We start from the raw sequence: 16381 nt of genomic DNA on the forward strand, positions 1-16381 counted from the left end.
TGGGACTGTCTTGTTTTTCCCATTATGAGACATTTTCCCTCTGGTTTGGCCAGGACCAGAGCCCCAACCAATTCCCAAATAGTTTGGCGAGCACTGCGGGGAGGACACAGAGAGGAGGAATGGGAAGGGAAAATTCATTAGGTTTTCCACCCTGGGAACCGGGCACAGTCTGTTCCCACATCTGGGCTCCTGGCTGGGGTGTGTGTGTGTGTGTGTGTGTGTGCAGGGGATGGGCCGGCTGCACAGCTGCCTCCTGGCATGGCCATGTTTGTCTGCCCGTTTCCATAGCAGTCAGCGGGCACATCCATGACTCTTGCCTGGGGGCTGGGAATGATGGTAGATTTGGGAGTGGGGGAGAGGCGCTGCTCGGGGCGGATGGGTCTCAGCCCCGGAGACATTTCCTAGGACTGGGGAGGCCCGGGGCCTCTCTGATATGTGTGGGGCAGAACTGGCTGCCTGGAAACGACCCACAGAAGGCAGCCCCTGCTGCCACTCGGGAAATGTCTACAGAGCATCTGGCCTGTTGTGCAAGAGAAGCAGAGGAAGATCCAAAGGGAGGGCCCTAGGCGGTTTGGCTCAATGGATAGAGCGTCGGCCTGCGGACTGAAGGGTCCTGGGTTCGATTCTGGTCAAGGGCATATGCTCGGTTGCAGGCTTGGTCCCCAGTGGGGGGCCTGCTGTGCAGGAGGCAGCCGATCAATGATTCTCTCTCACTGATGTTTCTATCTCTCTCTCCCTCTCCCTTCCTCTCTGAAATCAATAAAAATATATTTTTTTAAAAAAGATCCAAAGGGAGGCAGCTCTGGGTCCCATGAGACAGACCCCTCTGGATAAGGTTTGTTCCTGCCACAGCGCAGGGCAGAGAGCTGCGTTTAGTTAGCACCCGCTGCGGAGCTCCTGTCCCTGCCCACCCCCCACTCTGACTCCTGCCTGGTCACGGGGAAAGCGGGTGAAGAGGGTGAGGAGCAGGGGCTCTGGGCAGGCCACCTGGGTCCATCCCGGCTCTCCCACTTGCTAGCTGGACCTCAGGGAAGTCACTTAACCTCTCTGTACTTTGGTTTCTCCATCTGCACAGTGGAGACGATAATACTTACCCAGAGGATGCTGGGGAGGAAGATTTATTACCGGGAAAGTTCTCGGGCTGATGACGCCATTGTCTCTAAGGCAGAGGTGTTGGTGTGGGTCCTTCTGACGGTCTACCATCAGTTCAGGGGGTGGCCCGGGAGCTGGGGCTCTGTTACAGGAATGTCCTGGGACGTAGCTGGGGACTTGGTCCCTTGACCTAGTTCCCTCCCTACCAAGAGGTCTCTACCCTTAGGAGAGAAGGCTGGTAACCACCTTCCCGGAATCCTTCTAGGAGCTCCTACACCTAAGGCCCAGGGTCTGGAGCTCTAAGCAGCTGCTGAGAACTGACCTTCCCCCCCACCCCCCACCCCCCCCAGGGTTGCTGAGAAGGAGCCCATCAACAAAATGTCCCTTCACAACCTGGCCACCGTGTTTGGCCCCACGTTACTGAGACCCTCGGAAGTGGAGAGCAAAGCACACCTCACGTCGGCTGCGGACATCTGGTCCCACGACGTCATGGCACAGGTACGACCACGCGGCCGCCTGTGGCTGGGAAAGGGTGAGGCCCGCTCCCTGAAGGGTGGAGAGAACAGCTCAGAGCCCACTCCCCTTCGCTCCTGAGCAGCTGGGTTCGTGGTTTGCAGGCTGTCACCAGGGAGGCAGGACTTTGGACAGCCCTGCCCTTCCCAGACCAAAACAACAAGTTTATACTCGGGCTCCTAGGCCAGGGGCCGGCGCTGGCTTCAGTCCTGGGCCTGCCTGTCTCCAAAAGGAAGCCCAGGGGCAGGAAAACGCCGGGGGCCTCGTCCTCACCGTGGAAGCTCTAGGACTGCTTCTGGGGCAGGAAGCTTCCTTGGGACCCTACAAGACCCAGAGCAGGGTCCAGTCTGAGGCAGGATGTCAAGCCAAAGCCAACCTCTGGAGGCAGGTTGGGAAGTGGCCCCAGGCTCCCACCCTCTGCCCTGCAGCGCCCCCTACTGCTGCAAAGGGGCAGGCACACCTGGGCTGCCAAGGAAGGGGAAGTGGCAGGAGCCCATCTGAGAGGGAAGGGGAGCAACACAGCCTGGGGGCCATATCTTCTCCACAGACCAGAGGAGGGCCATGAGGACAAGGACCTCACCTCAGTCTCCCCTGTCTCCCCACAGGTCCAGGTCCTCCTCTACTACCTGCAGCACCCCCCCATTTCCTTCGCAGAACTGAAGCGGAACACACTGTACTTCTCCACGGATGTGTAGCCCCAGGTGGGAGCTGTGGGGGGTGGCCGAGCCAGCCTCTCTTGCTGGGGGACCGGCACAGACTTGAAAGACTACAATAGGAAACTCCCAAACCCAGCACTCCAGACTCCAAGGGACGCAGGTTTCCAAGAACTGGAACATGTGCATCTTTTGTGCCACCTTGTACAAAGCCAGCTGACCCGGCCCAGCCTCCCGCCACCCCCGGGCTCCTGCCCTCTGTACCTCCAGTGTGTCTCACGCTCCGTGCCGTTTGGGGTTTTATGTCTGTTTGTCATGCAGAAAAGGTAGGGACTGACCCAGGACGGGCACAGACGGCCTGCTTTGTTCTTTCATTTCCTCCAGCACTTTCTTTCCTCCCGCGTCCTGTCCAAGGGCTTTTATTTGGCTGCGTAACTGCTGCCCGCTTGTCCTCTCTTGGCCCTGCTCCCAGACTGCAGCCTCCTGGCAGCCTTCCTCGGTCCCCCCCACACTCCCCCCGCCCAGCCTGCCCGCATGCACGTGCAGCCTCGGTTTTCGCTCCACCGCCTTGGAAGTTGTGAGGAGGCCCCGGGTGGCGGTGACCACGTGGCCGTCAGTGCTGCCGCATGCGGCCCCGGCCCTCTCCTGGCCGCCACCCCCCCACCCCCCGTGGAAGCACGCCTGCTTTGCCTTGCTGCCTGTGCAAATGTTGGACAAGGAGACAGACTCACACTAATCCTCAGCTTAGCAGAGCTGGAGAGCGGATTTCTGGAATTTTCCACCAAGGACCATTTCTGGGGTTTATCTGTTCTGTCTCCTGTCTACTGGTGAGGCATCTTAACTGTTTCTTCTTCTGCTTTTCAGTTCCTTTTCCCTTGGTGGTCTATTTCCTTTGAGTGTAGACTCGCAGGTGACCTGCTATCGAGATGGCCAGAGGGTCGGGAAAGCGTTGGGGAGGTGGGAGAGGCGCAGCACCGGATGGACACTCAGGAGTGCGTGCAGCGCTGGTGTCCTGAGCAGGGGAGCGGCTGCCAGCAGCAGGAGTCCTAGTGGCTTTTCTAGTGAAGCGAGGCCTCCAGGAGGGCAGCTGCTGTGGCTGAAGCAGGTGTCCAGACAACGGCAAGCTCCATCCAGGAGACGAGCCCTTCCTGGCGCCTCCATGTACCTCGTGGTGCCTCTGCCTTAGATTTTACATCCTCCCCAGCCAAGCACTGCCACAGGGTAGCCCCACGGCCACAGGTGCTCAGGGCCTGGGAAAGGCAGGCACAGTCCACGAAGACAGTCGTCAGGGTGCTGCCTCCCAAACCCGCCTTCTAGATGCAGCCTTTCGGGTGAACTGCCTCTCATGGGGTTGGGTTTTGCCGGAGACCCTCATTGTTGATGCTCTGTCGAGTCAGGGATCGGCAGGTTCCAGTCCCAGCGGGGAGACCTATTGCTCCGTCCTGGAAAGGAGTGAGTATACTTCTGTTTCTTCCCGTAGGAGCCTGTGGTGGTCAGCCTGGCAGGGCAGACACTCCCAGGCGGCAGGGGCTTGCGTTGCAGCACAAGCTCCCCAGCTCTCCTCTGTGGCAGAGAGTAGATGCTGCGCCTCAGGACTGGAGAGAACAGCTCCCATAGCTTGAGCTCAGGGCTGAGTTTTAAAGAAGGGTCTGCTGGCCCTGAAGCTGTAGTGCATGCTCCGAGGAGGGCCCTTTCGGATCTTGTTTACACCTGTTACTCAGTCTGGGGCCAAACGGTACACACGCTGTGCACATTGGAGGAAAGAGGCCCAAGAAGAGAGGAATGCCACCTTGCTGGCTGCCTGCAGCAGCTTAGTTAGGAGCCCTGCTCCCTGGGACAGGAGACAGGGACATAACTTGAGTCTAAAGATCCCAGCGACTGCCCATCCCTGCTCTCGTTTCCAAAGCCGTTGATGGTAATGACTGGAGGCCCAGCTTGAGCTAGTTACAGCCAAAAATGGGTGCCTCCCACCTCCCAAAACAAGGGATGTTTACTTCTTAGCAGCAGGTAGCCACTAACTGCAGCCCCTAGGCGTGTTTAGGCAGTGAGAATGGGAGGAAGGCTGGAAGGGCTGAGAAATGCAAAAGGCTCAGAGTATTTATAAATTCTACCCTGAGTGGGTGAGGGCAGGTATCAGACCTGGACTACGCTGCACCAAGGAAATAGCCCACGGGTTCTCCTGGGGCAGGAACTGTGCAGCCCAGAACTCCCAGCCACTGTGCCCAGCAGGGCAGGCTGTGCCACAGGCTCAGCACACAGGCCGCAGGAATCCCAGGTGGCCTGTCCTTGCTGGCAATGACTATGGGCTGCCGGTTTTTGCCGAGACCGGTGGGATGGGACCCTTCGTTAATATTTGACTTTAATACGTGGGTAAGGATATATTTTTTTGTCTGTTCTGTTTCATCTTATGTAGATTATTATAAATTGATGTAAACCACATGAGAGGAAAATGTTAATAAAAAAATGCAAAGCCCCAACATTTGCACACACTCAGCCCTGTGGTGTGGACACCTGTGTCCTCAGTGGTCCAGGGAAGACCAATCTGAGTATTGAACTCTTCAGCTTGCATCCAGATGTGAGCTCACAGGCATGTTTACCCGTTCACCTCCCCTGAGCGCTCCTGTGACTCCGTGGGGACGGCGGCAGCTGGAGGGAGGGGAGCCCACGCCGCCTCCTCCTCTGCACAAGGCCTCCAGGTCACCCCGCAGCCAGCTAGGCAGTACAAATGCCCTGCCAGGGACCTGGCCATCAGCATCCTCAGAGAGATGGCAGGAACCTGTCCATTCAAGTGCAGGCTTCCTATTTTGTGTAAACTTTACATTTTCCTTGGATGTGGCTCAGCTTTGGGGCAGCCTCTGGCCTCATCTGCCTGCAAAGAGGCGGGATCCCCAGAGAGCCCGCTCCCTTTAGGAGCCAGTGGGGTTAACGTAGCTCCCACCAGCCCAAGCCTTTGGACACTTGTTTATTCTGGAGATCAGGAGCAGATGTCTCTGAAAACTGGTGTTTGGTTTATGAGGTCATACGGACTCCTTAGCCATCTAAAACAGGAAACGATTCATCTCCTCTCCTGATTGAATAGTCAATGTGGACAGTGCTTTGCTTATTGAACTGATGGCCACTGACAGCCCAGGGCTCATCCTTTCCAAGGCAGTCATGAGGGCAGCTTGTCCTGTGTCCGGCTGTTCAGTGTATCTGACCCCATGCGCTAGACTGGCTGGTAGAAGATGCTGGGCATCCTAACACTTTGCCAGGTGCCAGGTAGGAGTCTCTGCTATTGCTCTCAAAGCTTATAGGTGACATGTAGGGACAATGTAGAAAATCATTCTAAATTAGTTCTCAGACCTCTGAGGACACTCCAGACAGCCTAGCAGCAATGACGCCTCATGCCTGTGAGACGAGGCCAGGCATTATATAGAATTCACCATAGAAGGACATGAGCTCTGCACACTAACTCACACTCATTCCAAAGGAAACAGCAGACATGGCCAGGGGAAGGTGTTACCAGCTGGGTTTGACATTATCACTCACATACACACACACACTCGGGATGCCTGGATGTTCCAGCTCAGTCTTGGAACTCTGGTTAAGAGTGGGTGGGCTAGAAGAGCAGGCAAGGGGAAAGCAAGCAAAAAAAAAAAAAGGCGAAGGAGTTACTGTACTGCAGGAAAGAAGACACAACCACTGGCTAAAGACAGCCAGGATTATATGTCCCCCACATGCCTGCCTGCCTGCCTGCCCGCCCCCAAGAGCAAACACCTGAACTCATCCGCTCCATCTTGCCACCGAAGCACCAGCGTAAAGCAGAACCCGAGGCAAGTCCTAATCATAAAAGGCTATTGTTTTTGTCTATGATACACAGTAAGACTGAGCTTTTGTTGTCAGAAGAGGGCTACCAGGTCAAGTAAAACACATGTTAAAGCAAAACAACACGTACCAGAGAGCAAGGGAGTGGTGAACAGCCCCTCAGCGATGTCTGACTTGACCCAGTACCTGCTGTGACTTCGTCAGAATGAGGGGAGCAGGCTCCTCGCATGTCCTGGAGCCAGGCCGAGTCAGTGCTCAGAGCGTAACACCAGTCAGTGGCTCAGCCCACAGGCATCCCTATCAGCCGCCCACAGGAGGGCTTTTTAGAAGAGGGCAGTAGGACTTATGCCTGGGGTTTCGATGCGTCCTAGGAAGGGGCGAGGCTGGCTTCTTGGATGGAAGGTCCTGGCTGACATAACAGTCTTGATGAGGGTCACACAACTACAAACCCTGAAAATCTGGCAATCCCAGATTTCTCAGGAGCTTTCTCAATTTTTCTCCTTTGAATGTTCAATCTTTGGGCCACCTGGCACCATTTTGGGGAATTATGGAATTTGAAAATAAAAATAAACCATTTTTAAGCTGTCATATAAATACATTTTTTAAACAAGGACAGCAGAAGGCTAAACAAAGTGACATAATTGGTCAGCAGGCATACATGTACTCTGCCCTGCCCTGACGGGTACGTGAGAGGGATGACTGCATGGAGTTCCAAGGTCGAGCAGCTTCCTGGGTCTGTAAAGTCACCTCCGTCCCCACAGCACCAACCAGCCAGGGGGCCAAGTGTGGTCAGCACTGGATCTTTCTACAAGTCAACACACTGACTCCTAATCTGCCGGAGAGAGAGAGGCTGGCGTCCAGGAGCAGAGAGAGTGGCTGCTCAGAGGCTGGAGGCGTCCAGTGGCCAGGCGGCTCCTCACAACATGGACTGTCTGAGAGGAAACAAATGTCTTCAGGGTCTGGAGCGAGGGCCCTGGAGTGGTGCAGAAATGCCCTCCACAGAGCAGCTCTGGTCCTAGGTGGTGGTGTCCGTCCCCGGAGGCAGTCACTCTCACCGTAGATAATAATCGATTGCAGCAGAGAAAGCAGCAAAACCGCCACAACCAATGACCCCAGCATTTAAGCCAGCTGTAAAGCAAGCAGAAATGGCGTTACCTGTGGTGACAAATGCGGGGCCAGGCTGCATTCACAAAACGTCCGCATACCCACAGATGCAAAGAGAGCAGCTAAGTGCCTGTCAGAGATCTGCGAGGCTTCAATGAAGCCGTGTACGCGATCTACCCCAGTGCTTTAGTTACACTGTGCATTCGTTTAACTTTTCTCATTCCAAAGAGTTAATAGTTCCAGTCTCATGAAAACAGCTCCTCACAGGCAGGAAACTGGTTAAGAAAACCAGCCTTTGGAATCAAGTGAAAGCATATGGCCTGCTCCTGGTTTGTTTATGGAATACATTCCTGGGAAGGTGATCAAAGCAGTCCTAGAGGGAGCCGAGCTTCCCAACGGTCCTGACAGAGCTGAGCGATGGGAAGACCAAAGGGAAGGTTGCCCTCGAAATCATACATGGCCGTTTGAGGAGCAAAAGCAAGTTTTTAATGATAGCAAATCATCCCGCCTCTCCGAAAACGAGGAAACGGGCTTTTTGCTTTGGGTAAGTCGGGGCACAGCAGACAGAGTGGCCCAGCAACGGACACTGTTAGGAAAGTCAAGTCACTGACCCCTTATACCACACTCCTGATGGGAATGCCAACAGGGCGAAGTGGCAGGAGATTAGTTTCCTTCTTTGTTGTTTTCAGCTGATAATCCAACATTTCTTCAATGTCTATATTTGGTTTCCATGGGTAGAAATCTAAGAATCCTCAACTGCAGAAAGACATTACTGTGATAACTTATAATAAATAAAATTAAAACTGACAATTGTATAGTATTATTAAGAAAAACGTCTAAATACTGGAAATGCATGAAGCTGAAAGTTCAGCATGACATGTGGACAAATGGGCTTTCCAGGGCTGAATGGGACCTGGCTATGCTTCCGTACTAGCCTGCATGTGACCACACTCCGGGAATTATGTGAGGACGTTCTCCCGTATTTCCAACATGGGGCAGTTCTTTTCCTAAGACAGGTCTAGATCTATCAGTGGTTCTCACCTCGGAGCAATTTTGCCCCTCAGGGGACATTCAGCAATTTCTGGAGACACTTAGTTCTCACAACTAAGAAGCGCTACTAGCATCTAGTGGGTAGAGGCCAGGGATGTGCAAACATCCTTAAATACATGGACAACCCCCTCCCCGGAGCAGATGTATCTGGTCCAAAATGTCAATAGTGCCAAGGAGAAGAAATCCTGAAATTTCCAACAGTGAGTTGACACATAAGCAAACGTGATTCATTTGTCAGAAGGAAAGAATACCAAGTGCCCACATATGCCTCGGGCTGTCCCTGGAACACTCATATGTTTAGAAATGTCAACTTCAGCATGCTGTCCAAGGCCACAAAGAAAACCACTCGAGACTTGTTTACCAACCTCTGAAACCAATGGCTCCTCCAGTGATGCAGCCACTAATGACACTGTTCTTCCAATCTGACTTCCCCCGGTACTGTGGGCGGAGAAGTGCAGTTTAGAGCCAAAGAAACATGCCAGACAAGACGATTAGGGGAGAAAGCCCAGGGTTTCTAGCTGGCTAATTTAGTCCCGCCCCAAAGGAAACGTAATCTTTTTCTCTTTCAAAAGTGTAGCTCCTAAAATTTGAATGTGTTCATAGTTGCTTCCCACAGGTGACACCAGAGCACGGAGACCAAGTACAGCCTTTGAGAAGTAAGCCAATCTCGTCTCGGGCTCCCCAGTAAGTCTTGTGCTTAAGATCATCAACCAACTTTAAGCCCACAAAAAGAAGTCAGGAACCATGCAAGCCCAAATCATAAGTACAAAGAGTTTACAATTGGGGCTATTTTATGGACATTCAATCTAGCAAATATCGGACATTTCTGATCTGCTTTCTAATAACCTTAAGAGTCTTTCTCCTTAGAAGTCATAAGATGGTAGAAGGCATGGCTTTCACAGGAGGCAGAGACACTTACAGATTCGACCAAACACTCAGTGCAAGAAAACATGGCGCCCACAATGGCAAAATTTTTGGCATAGGACATTCCTCTCTGCCCCATGTCCTTAAGAACTTCTTTTGCTGTCGGAGTCCGGTAAGGATCCTTGGGGTCAAAGCCCACATTGGTATCAATGCCGGCGGTGAACACCCCAAATGCACCTCCCAAGACAAATCCTAAAAACAAACAGAGATGAAGATTTCTTGGCATGTTTTCCGAGTTACTGCAATGGGTCATATTCGAATAGCACCTTCTGGGTGGCCACCAGGGAAGAGGGTCCCATCCCCCTTGCTCCCAAACTCTCCACTTGCCTGGCTTCCACATTACACAACTTAGGCTCCAGCTTGTTGACAGCTTCCTCTCTGTCTCCTCCTGGATTTCTTCTTTATTTCATCTTATATTTCTCAAGATTCAGTCTTTAACCCTCTGTTCTCTCTCTACTCTCTCACATGTAACCAGTCACCCTTGAGTGCAGCTATCAACTTTGCAAATCACTCCCTTAACAATGGTAACATTCATAATAGTCATTTAATAAATACCATCTGCCAATTGCTATGACATTTTATTGTTAGAGCCTCATTTATTCCTCACAATAATCCTGTGAGGTAGATATTTTTACCCCCTCCTTTCTGTAGCTGAAGGCACCAAGGCTCAGAGCGGTTAATTAACTTCCCTAAAGTCACAAAGCTACCAAATGGCACACTCTACATTGCTGTCCACATCTGACCTTCCTGAGCCTGCTGGGCATTTCTCATTACCTCATGGCCAATCCAGTTGACCCTTGAACAATGGAAGATTAAGGGTACCAAGTCCCCCACAGTCAAAAATCCACATATAACTTCTGACTCCCCAAAAACATTTGCCCCAAGCAAGACCCAGTGAGGAGCCCGAGACCCAATCCAAAAGAGAAAGCCTGGCCGCCACGACCACCAGCTGTGCTCACCACCAGCCACCCACTACTGAGGTGCCCGAGTGCGGTGGCACTGGCCAGGCCATGTCAGGCCATCATAAATGGATATGGGTTTTTAAGTCAAAATGACACCAAGAGCGTGTGTGTGCATCAGACTGCCATCAAGAGCCCCCGGGAATATCTGCGCAGTGTGGGGTGCAGAAACTAGTCTGCGGTGGTGGAAGGAGAAGGTGCTGAGGCAGCAATGTGACTGGCCCGGAGGAGTTCCCGCAGAGCCGTGCCTGCTGATCGGCACCAGCTCAGATGTGGCTACAATGGCAGATGCTGTGGACCGCCCCGAAATCATGCTGGGGAGGAGGGGGGGCGGGAAGGGAGCAGCAGCAGTGAAGGATTTGACCCTCCTGCCCCTGAGGGGCACTTTGGGGCCGGAGTCAGCTGTGCCACCCCACCCCCTTCCTCTCCCTCTCCCCTGTAGCCCTCAGTATGGCGAAGGTTCCCGCCTTACCACGTGGGACAGACAGACCTCTGACCCTGTCTCAGAGTCTTTCCCCATCCCAACAGAATGCAGGCTGGTGAGATTGGGGAGATGAAGGATGGAGTCCCAGAGGGAGCACAGCTTCAGGGACCGGTTCATCGAAATCCAACTTACCGTCCAAGGTACCATAGGGGACCTTGCCCACAACCTGCCCCAACTGTGGGAGAGGCTGAAGATAAAGAGAATCAGCAAGCAGCCATGATCCATATCAGCCATCTGCTCATTGTGGATACCAGCGCCTCTACAACTATCGGCTTTGCCCCCATCCTCCCAATGCTCCACCAGATGGCAAAGAGACCAAGGCAGGGGAAGCACCACCCGAGAACCCTGCCCCAGTCACCCACCCAGCAGAGTAACACCAGGCTCCCAGGCACCTAGACCCGTGGTCGGCAAACCTCGGCTCTCGAGCCACATGCGGCTCTTTGGCCCCTTGAGTGTGGCTCTTCCACAAAATACCACATGCGGGCGTGCACGTACAGTGCAAATGAAACTTCATGGCCCATGCGCAGAAGTCGGTATTTTGTGGAATGGAAGACCAATAACCAAGATGTGGACACTGAAATGTTTATGGTTATTCTTTACGAAAGACGTACAAAAGGAGAATTATCAGCCAATGTTTCTAGCAATTCTTCCGGGAAAGCCTGCACAGAAGACAAAAGAGCAACCTCCCCAGTTTCAGCAACCATTAGATTTACTTTTCTCCTTTTTACTGGTTTGGAAATATGAATTGAAAGAAACATTGCTCTGGCCGATTTGGCTCACTGGTTAGAGCGTCAGCGCTCAGACTGCAGGATCACGGGTTCAATTCTGGTCAAGAGCGCAGACCTCGATTACAGGCTCCTCCCTAGCCCCGGTCCGGGTGCGTGCGGGAGGCAACCAGTCCCTGTTTCTCTCTCTCTGTCTCTCCCTATCCCTTTCACTTTCTCTCTAAAAAATCAAAACAAAACAAACCCACACACACACAATGGAAAAAATATCCTGGATGAGGATTAACAAAACAAAAAAGAAGAAGAAATATTAATACTACATGCGAGAACCCCGACCAAAGAAATCTATGCTTTTTTCCTGCCCAACTGGTGTGGCTCCTCTTTTCTGCTCATTTTGGATGCTGGTATAAATTTCCAAGTGTTGTCATTTCAAAAGAAATTTTATGATCCTATTTATTCCCAGGATGAGGGGAGGATAACATCTTTGTTTTGTTGTGTGACTGAAAATGTGAAGCATGAAGTTCTTCAAAAATAAGATTTTGCCCTTGGGGGAAAGGGTTTAGCTGTCCCTTGTTATCTGTGGGGGACTGGTTCCAGGACCCCCACAAATTCCAGAATCTGCAGGTGCTCAAGTTCCCTGTATCAAATGGTATAAATCAATGCACACAGTGAGCCGACCACATCCGTGGACTCCCAGCAGAGGATCGAAAACAGCACAGGTCTGGCCCGTGTGGCTCAGTTGGTTGAGCATTGTCGGGGGCACTGACAGGTCGCCAGTTCCATTCCTGGTCAGGGCACATGCCCAGGTTGCAGGTTTGATCCCCAGTAAGGGGCATGCAGAAGGCAGCCAATCAATGATTCTCTCTCATCGACGTTTCTATCTCTCCCTCTCCCTTCCTCGCTGAAATCAATACAAATATGTTTTTAAAAAACAAAGAAAACAGTACAGGTATTTACTGAAAAACATCCATGTACAAGTGGACTCACACGTTCAAACCCTGTTGGTTCTAGAGTCAGTTGTATATGGTCAATGAAATCATGGGCACCGCCCCTCCCGACGTGCTTGCTATGTCTCCTTCTTTCCAGTCACTCCAGCTACAAACCTCAGGGGCATTTCTGACCGTTTCTGTGCTCCCGGCTACAACTCCATGTCCACAATTATCATCCTAGTCTAGGGCCTTTTTAAAAATACATATATGTAAAAATTTATTTTATATTTATTTATTCATTCATTCATTCATTCAGAGAAAGAGTAAGGGATGAGGGGGAGAGAGAGAAACATCGATGTGACAGCAGAACATTGATCGGCTGCCTCCTGCACAACCCCCACCAGGGACTGAGTCCAAAATCGGAGCATGTGCCCTGAGGGTGAATCCAACTGGCAACCTTCCATGCTCCGGAAGACACCCAACCAACTGAGCCACACAGGGCAGAGCTAGGCTAGGGCCTTTGTCCCTTCCACCCTGGAGCACTTCAAAGACTCATTTCAACAACTCTTTCAGTGATGTATCGGGGTCGAGCACAGCGATGAACAAGGACCCAGTCCAGACCTCATGAACTTTCAGTCCGGCCTTTCTCCTCTACGGCCTCCCGCTCCACACTGCTCCTTCCTTCACCACACTCCATCCTGCATCACTCTCAGTACCACCTGTCACACCCCTAAAAAAACATCCATTACTGCCCTAACCGGTTTGGCTCAGTGGATAGAGCATCGGCCTGCGGACTCAAGGCTCCCAGGTGCGATTCCGGTCAAGGGCATGTACCTGGGTTGCGGGCACATCCCCAGTGGGGAGTGTGCAGGAGGCAGCTGATCGATGTTTCTCTCTCATCGATGTTTCTAACTCTCTATCCCTCTCCCTTCCTCTCTGTAAAAAATCAATAAAATATATATTTTTTAAAAAACATCAATTACTGCCCTAGTGCCTATCAGCAAAAAGCCCAAATCCCCTCCCCCACCCCAACTGGAAATGACGTCTCTCTTCCTCTTTGTCCACCCCCATTCTCTCAATCCGTCAAGACACTGCTCCAGTCTCCCCTTCTCTTGCGGTCTTCCCCAAACAACAAGCTTTCTCTTTCTTTCTACTGTACTTCACAACTGCACTCTCGCTATACTCGTCTGTCCGTCATTCTCAATGGGATTCCAACTCATCTGCAAATGTGGTCAGTCCCTTTACCCTGCACACAGGAGGGGCACTGTACATTCTAGACTTCTTTCCCCTTTGCTCACTGCTGTCTGGTCACACTGGCCACAAAGGCCTTTCAGTTTTCAAACCTCAGGCCAGCCCAGGCCGGTGTGGCCCCGTTGGCTGAGCGTCCTCCGGTGCAGAGAGGTCGCCAGTCCCACTCGGGTCAGGGCACACGCTCGGGTTGGGGTTGCGGGCTGGGTCCCCAGCAGGGGGCGTGCAGGAGGCAGCCGATAGATGCTTTTCTCCCTTCCTCTCTCTAAAGTAAATAAAAACATCTTTTAAAAACACACACCTCAAGCCAGCTCCCGCCAGACCTTTGCACGGGATGCTCCCTATTCTGCAGCACCCTTCCGCCAGCTGCTATTCGATATATAAACATAAGAATGTTCGCTTCTCTCTCCACCGCCTGGCACGGGACAGCTGCTGGGTAACAAGCTATTGAAAGGATGCTTCTTTTAAAGTGAACGAATGAACGATGGACGAAGCCAACCGTTTCATAACGTCCAGGCCCCGACCCATCGTGCCGCTTCTCTGATCCAATGTCCAGAGGCTACAGAGCGTGGCTGGCGTTCACCGGAAGAGACGGGGTGCAGGCAAGGTCGAGGCCCCCAGGCTCCTCTCCTCCCAGGCGCCTGGTCTTGGCAGAGGACCCCGCTGCCATCCAAACCCTCAGCCGCCCACGGGCCCCCTCGCTTGGCCTCACCTCCCACGCAGGCCAGCGCTGCCTTGAAGGCGCAGCTTTCCATCGCCTTCTCGATCATCTTCTGCTCCTCACTCTTGGTCGGGCTCGGGATCCCGCCCAGGCTCCCGGGCTCCAGGGGCCTGGGCTGGCGCTTGTCACCCACCAGGTGCTGCAGAAGAAGGCTGTACTGCAGCGGCGCTTCGGCGGAGCCCGCCGCCTGGGGCACGGAGCCGCCGGCACTGGGAGCAGCCGCCGCCATGGCTGCAGTCGCCCAAGAGACCCTGGCGTCGTTCTCCCCACAGCAGATTTCACAAACGTCCCGCTGGGGCCTTACGCGCCCGCCCAGTGTGCCGCAACGGCAGATTCGCCACCGAGCAAGTCCGGGGAAGCTGCGGAACTCGAGTCCGTTCGTGCGCGCCTGGCAGAAGAACGATCATGTCCCCTCAGAGCCTCCTGTGAATATTGAATCAGGTTTGTACAGCATTCCCAGTGGCACTGACAAACAAGATTCAGATTCACCACGGCACCCTCGTCATCGGGCTGCAGCGCGGTGCCTACCGGGATTTGTAGTTCTAACACGTACACCTAGGACATTTCCCAGGAAGCCTTGCGCGGGCACTCGTCCCCAGGTCCTGGGAAGCTCGTGACCCGCGGGGACGCGGCGGTAGCGCGCCTGCAAAGCTGCAGTGCGCCGGGACGCCGGCAGGAGGCGCCTCGCCACTGCCCTTACAGTCTATTCCTCGCAGGTGTGAGATGGGATGGGAAGTGCTTAGCATGGTTTAAATGTATGGAGTTAGGTGCCTCGTTAGCGCAGTAGGTAGCGCGTCAGTCTCATAAATGTATGGAGTAACTGTTTTGCTCAATAATTAAACCTTTGCCCTAGCCGGTTTGGCACCGTGGATAGAGCATCAGTCTGTGGACTGGAGGGTCCCGGGTTCGATTCCAGTCAAGGGCATGTACCTTGGTTGCAGGCACATACCCAGTAGGGAGTGTGCAGGAGGCAGCTGATCGATGTTTCTCTCTCATCGATGTTTCTAACTCTCTGTCTCTCTCCCCCTCCCTTCCTCTCTGTAAAAAATCAATAAAATATATTAAAAAATTAAACCTTTGATGAGAGAGGGGGAATAACAAATCAGTGAACGAGTGAATGAAGCTAACCAAGCGTAAGAAAAATCAAGGACTGTGATAGGAAGTGGAGGTGACTGTGTCTGGATGGAGAGCTGGTTGTTGTCAGTGAAGTTAGTGGTGTGGGACTAAAATTGCCATGAAAAGCCAAATTGACCTTAGGTTGAATCAGTTAAAGTGTTTATCAGCTTGAAAACTCAGAACCTGAGGTAAACCGAGATAGTACTATGTATGAGCCCAGAAAAAAACTTTTGTAGTTTTTACAGTACTAAAGTAGATCACAAATTATTGTGTTGATCCAGACTAGCATGTGTTTGGCTGTAGCCACTAAGAGAAACATAAATGGAAACAGAAGGCAGTGAGGATAGCCAGTCGACACAGGCAGCATTCTCTGTGCTGCGGAGCATAGCATACGATGCACCTTGCTTTTGATCAGCCAGGCCACTGAAGGCGCTAGTCCTAAGGTCCCGGCAAGAGGACATTTATTGGCATGAGGTGACAGATGGGATGGAGCTTGGCATGTCTAACTGTAGAAGACTGAAGTAAAACAGAGGGGGTGGGGCCTCCAGCCATAGGGTCGTGGGGTTTAATGGCCAGCAGTTGCCTAATAGCAACCACTAGACTTTGGACCAGCTCCCCACCCGCAGCTCTGAGAAACGGCAGGTTGCTCCCTTCTGCCTCCAGTACAGGTCATTTGTCAGCAAAACCTATCCATATTCATGGAGGAGAGGGGCCCTGGCTAGGTAGGGGGCTGGGCTTGCTGGACCATCGTAGGCTTAGTCCATGCAGCTGCTCAATACCATCAGTCTACATAGTCAGTGGTTCTCAACCTTGGCTGCACATTAGAATCACCTGGGAATCTTTTTAAAATCCTGATTTCTGGGCCTCATCCTCCAGAAATTCTGTTTCTTTGTTATGGGGTGGGGCCACAACATTAGTAACAAAGAAACAGCATTTCCGGAGGATGAGGCCCAGAAATCAGGATTTTAAAAAGATTCCCAGGTGATTCTAATGTGCAGCCAAGGTTGAGAACCACTGGCATAGGTGGTTCTCAATCTCTAGTGGGCATCAGAAGCACCT

General features: G+C 52.5%; 2 protein-coding genes and 1 pseudogene across 13 annotated transcripts in view; 2 read left to right on the top strand and 1 right to left on the bottom strand.

The window, feature by feature from the left end:
* The window catches only part of ABR (ABR activator of RhoGEF and GTPase), a 185315-nt gene extending 180564 nt beyond the window's left edge, over positions 1-4751 (top strand). For 5 of the 10 annotated variants that reach the window (XM_036340901.1, XM_036340904.1, XM_036340906.1 and 2 more), the window contains 2 exons: positions 1443-1590; positions 2211-2300. In XM_036340901.1, the coding sequence (XP_036196794.1) occupies positions 1443-1590; positions 2211-2300 (238 nt within the window). Of the gene's footprint in view, positions 1-1442; positions 1591-2210 lie in introns of those variants that run through there. The other 5 variants (XM_036340900.1, XM_036340903.1, XM_036340907.1 and 2 more) reach the window with 3 other exon arrangements.
* Positions 4752-6078: 1327 nt separating this feature from the next.
* TIMM22 (translocase of inner mitochondrial membrane 22) lies at positions 6079-14665 on the bottom strand. 3 transcript variants are annotated; one of them, XR_004972900.1, is made up of 5 exons: positions 14198-14665; positions 9136-9332; positions 8582-8654; positions 7778-7922; positions 6079-7190 (listed from the first exon to the last, which is right to left on the bottom strand). XR_004972900.1 is itself a non-coding variant. In XM_036340911.1 (4 exons), exons 1-4 carry the CDS (start codon positions 14433-14435, stop codon positions 7114-7116), a joined length of 585 nt encoding a protein of 194 aa, XP_036196804.1. In that variant the 5' UTR covers positions 14436-14661; the 3' UTR covers positions 6079-7113. The 3 variants fall into 3 exon arrangements, 2 of the variants coding, with proteins under 2 accessions (XP_036196804.1, XP_036196805.1); XM_036340911.1 differs by lacking the exon at positions 7778-7922 and having other exon boundaries at positions 14198-14661; XM_036340912.1 differs by lacking the exon at positions 6079-7190 and having other exon boundaries at positions 7630-7922.
* LOC118671340 lies at positions 10005-11439 on the top strand (annotated as a pseudogene).
* Positions 14666-16381: the final 1716 nt, after the last annotated feature.

This window comes from Myotis myotis, unplaced genomic scaffold, assembly GCF_014108235.1.
Source record: "Myotis myotis isolate mMyoMyo1 unplaced genomic scaffold, mMyoMyo1.p scaffold_m19_p_17, whole genome shotgun sequence".
Lineage (NCBI taxonomy): Eukaryota > Metazoa > Chordata > Mammalia > Chiroptera > Vespertilionidae > Myotis > Myotis myotis.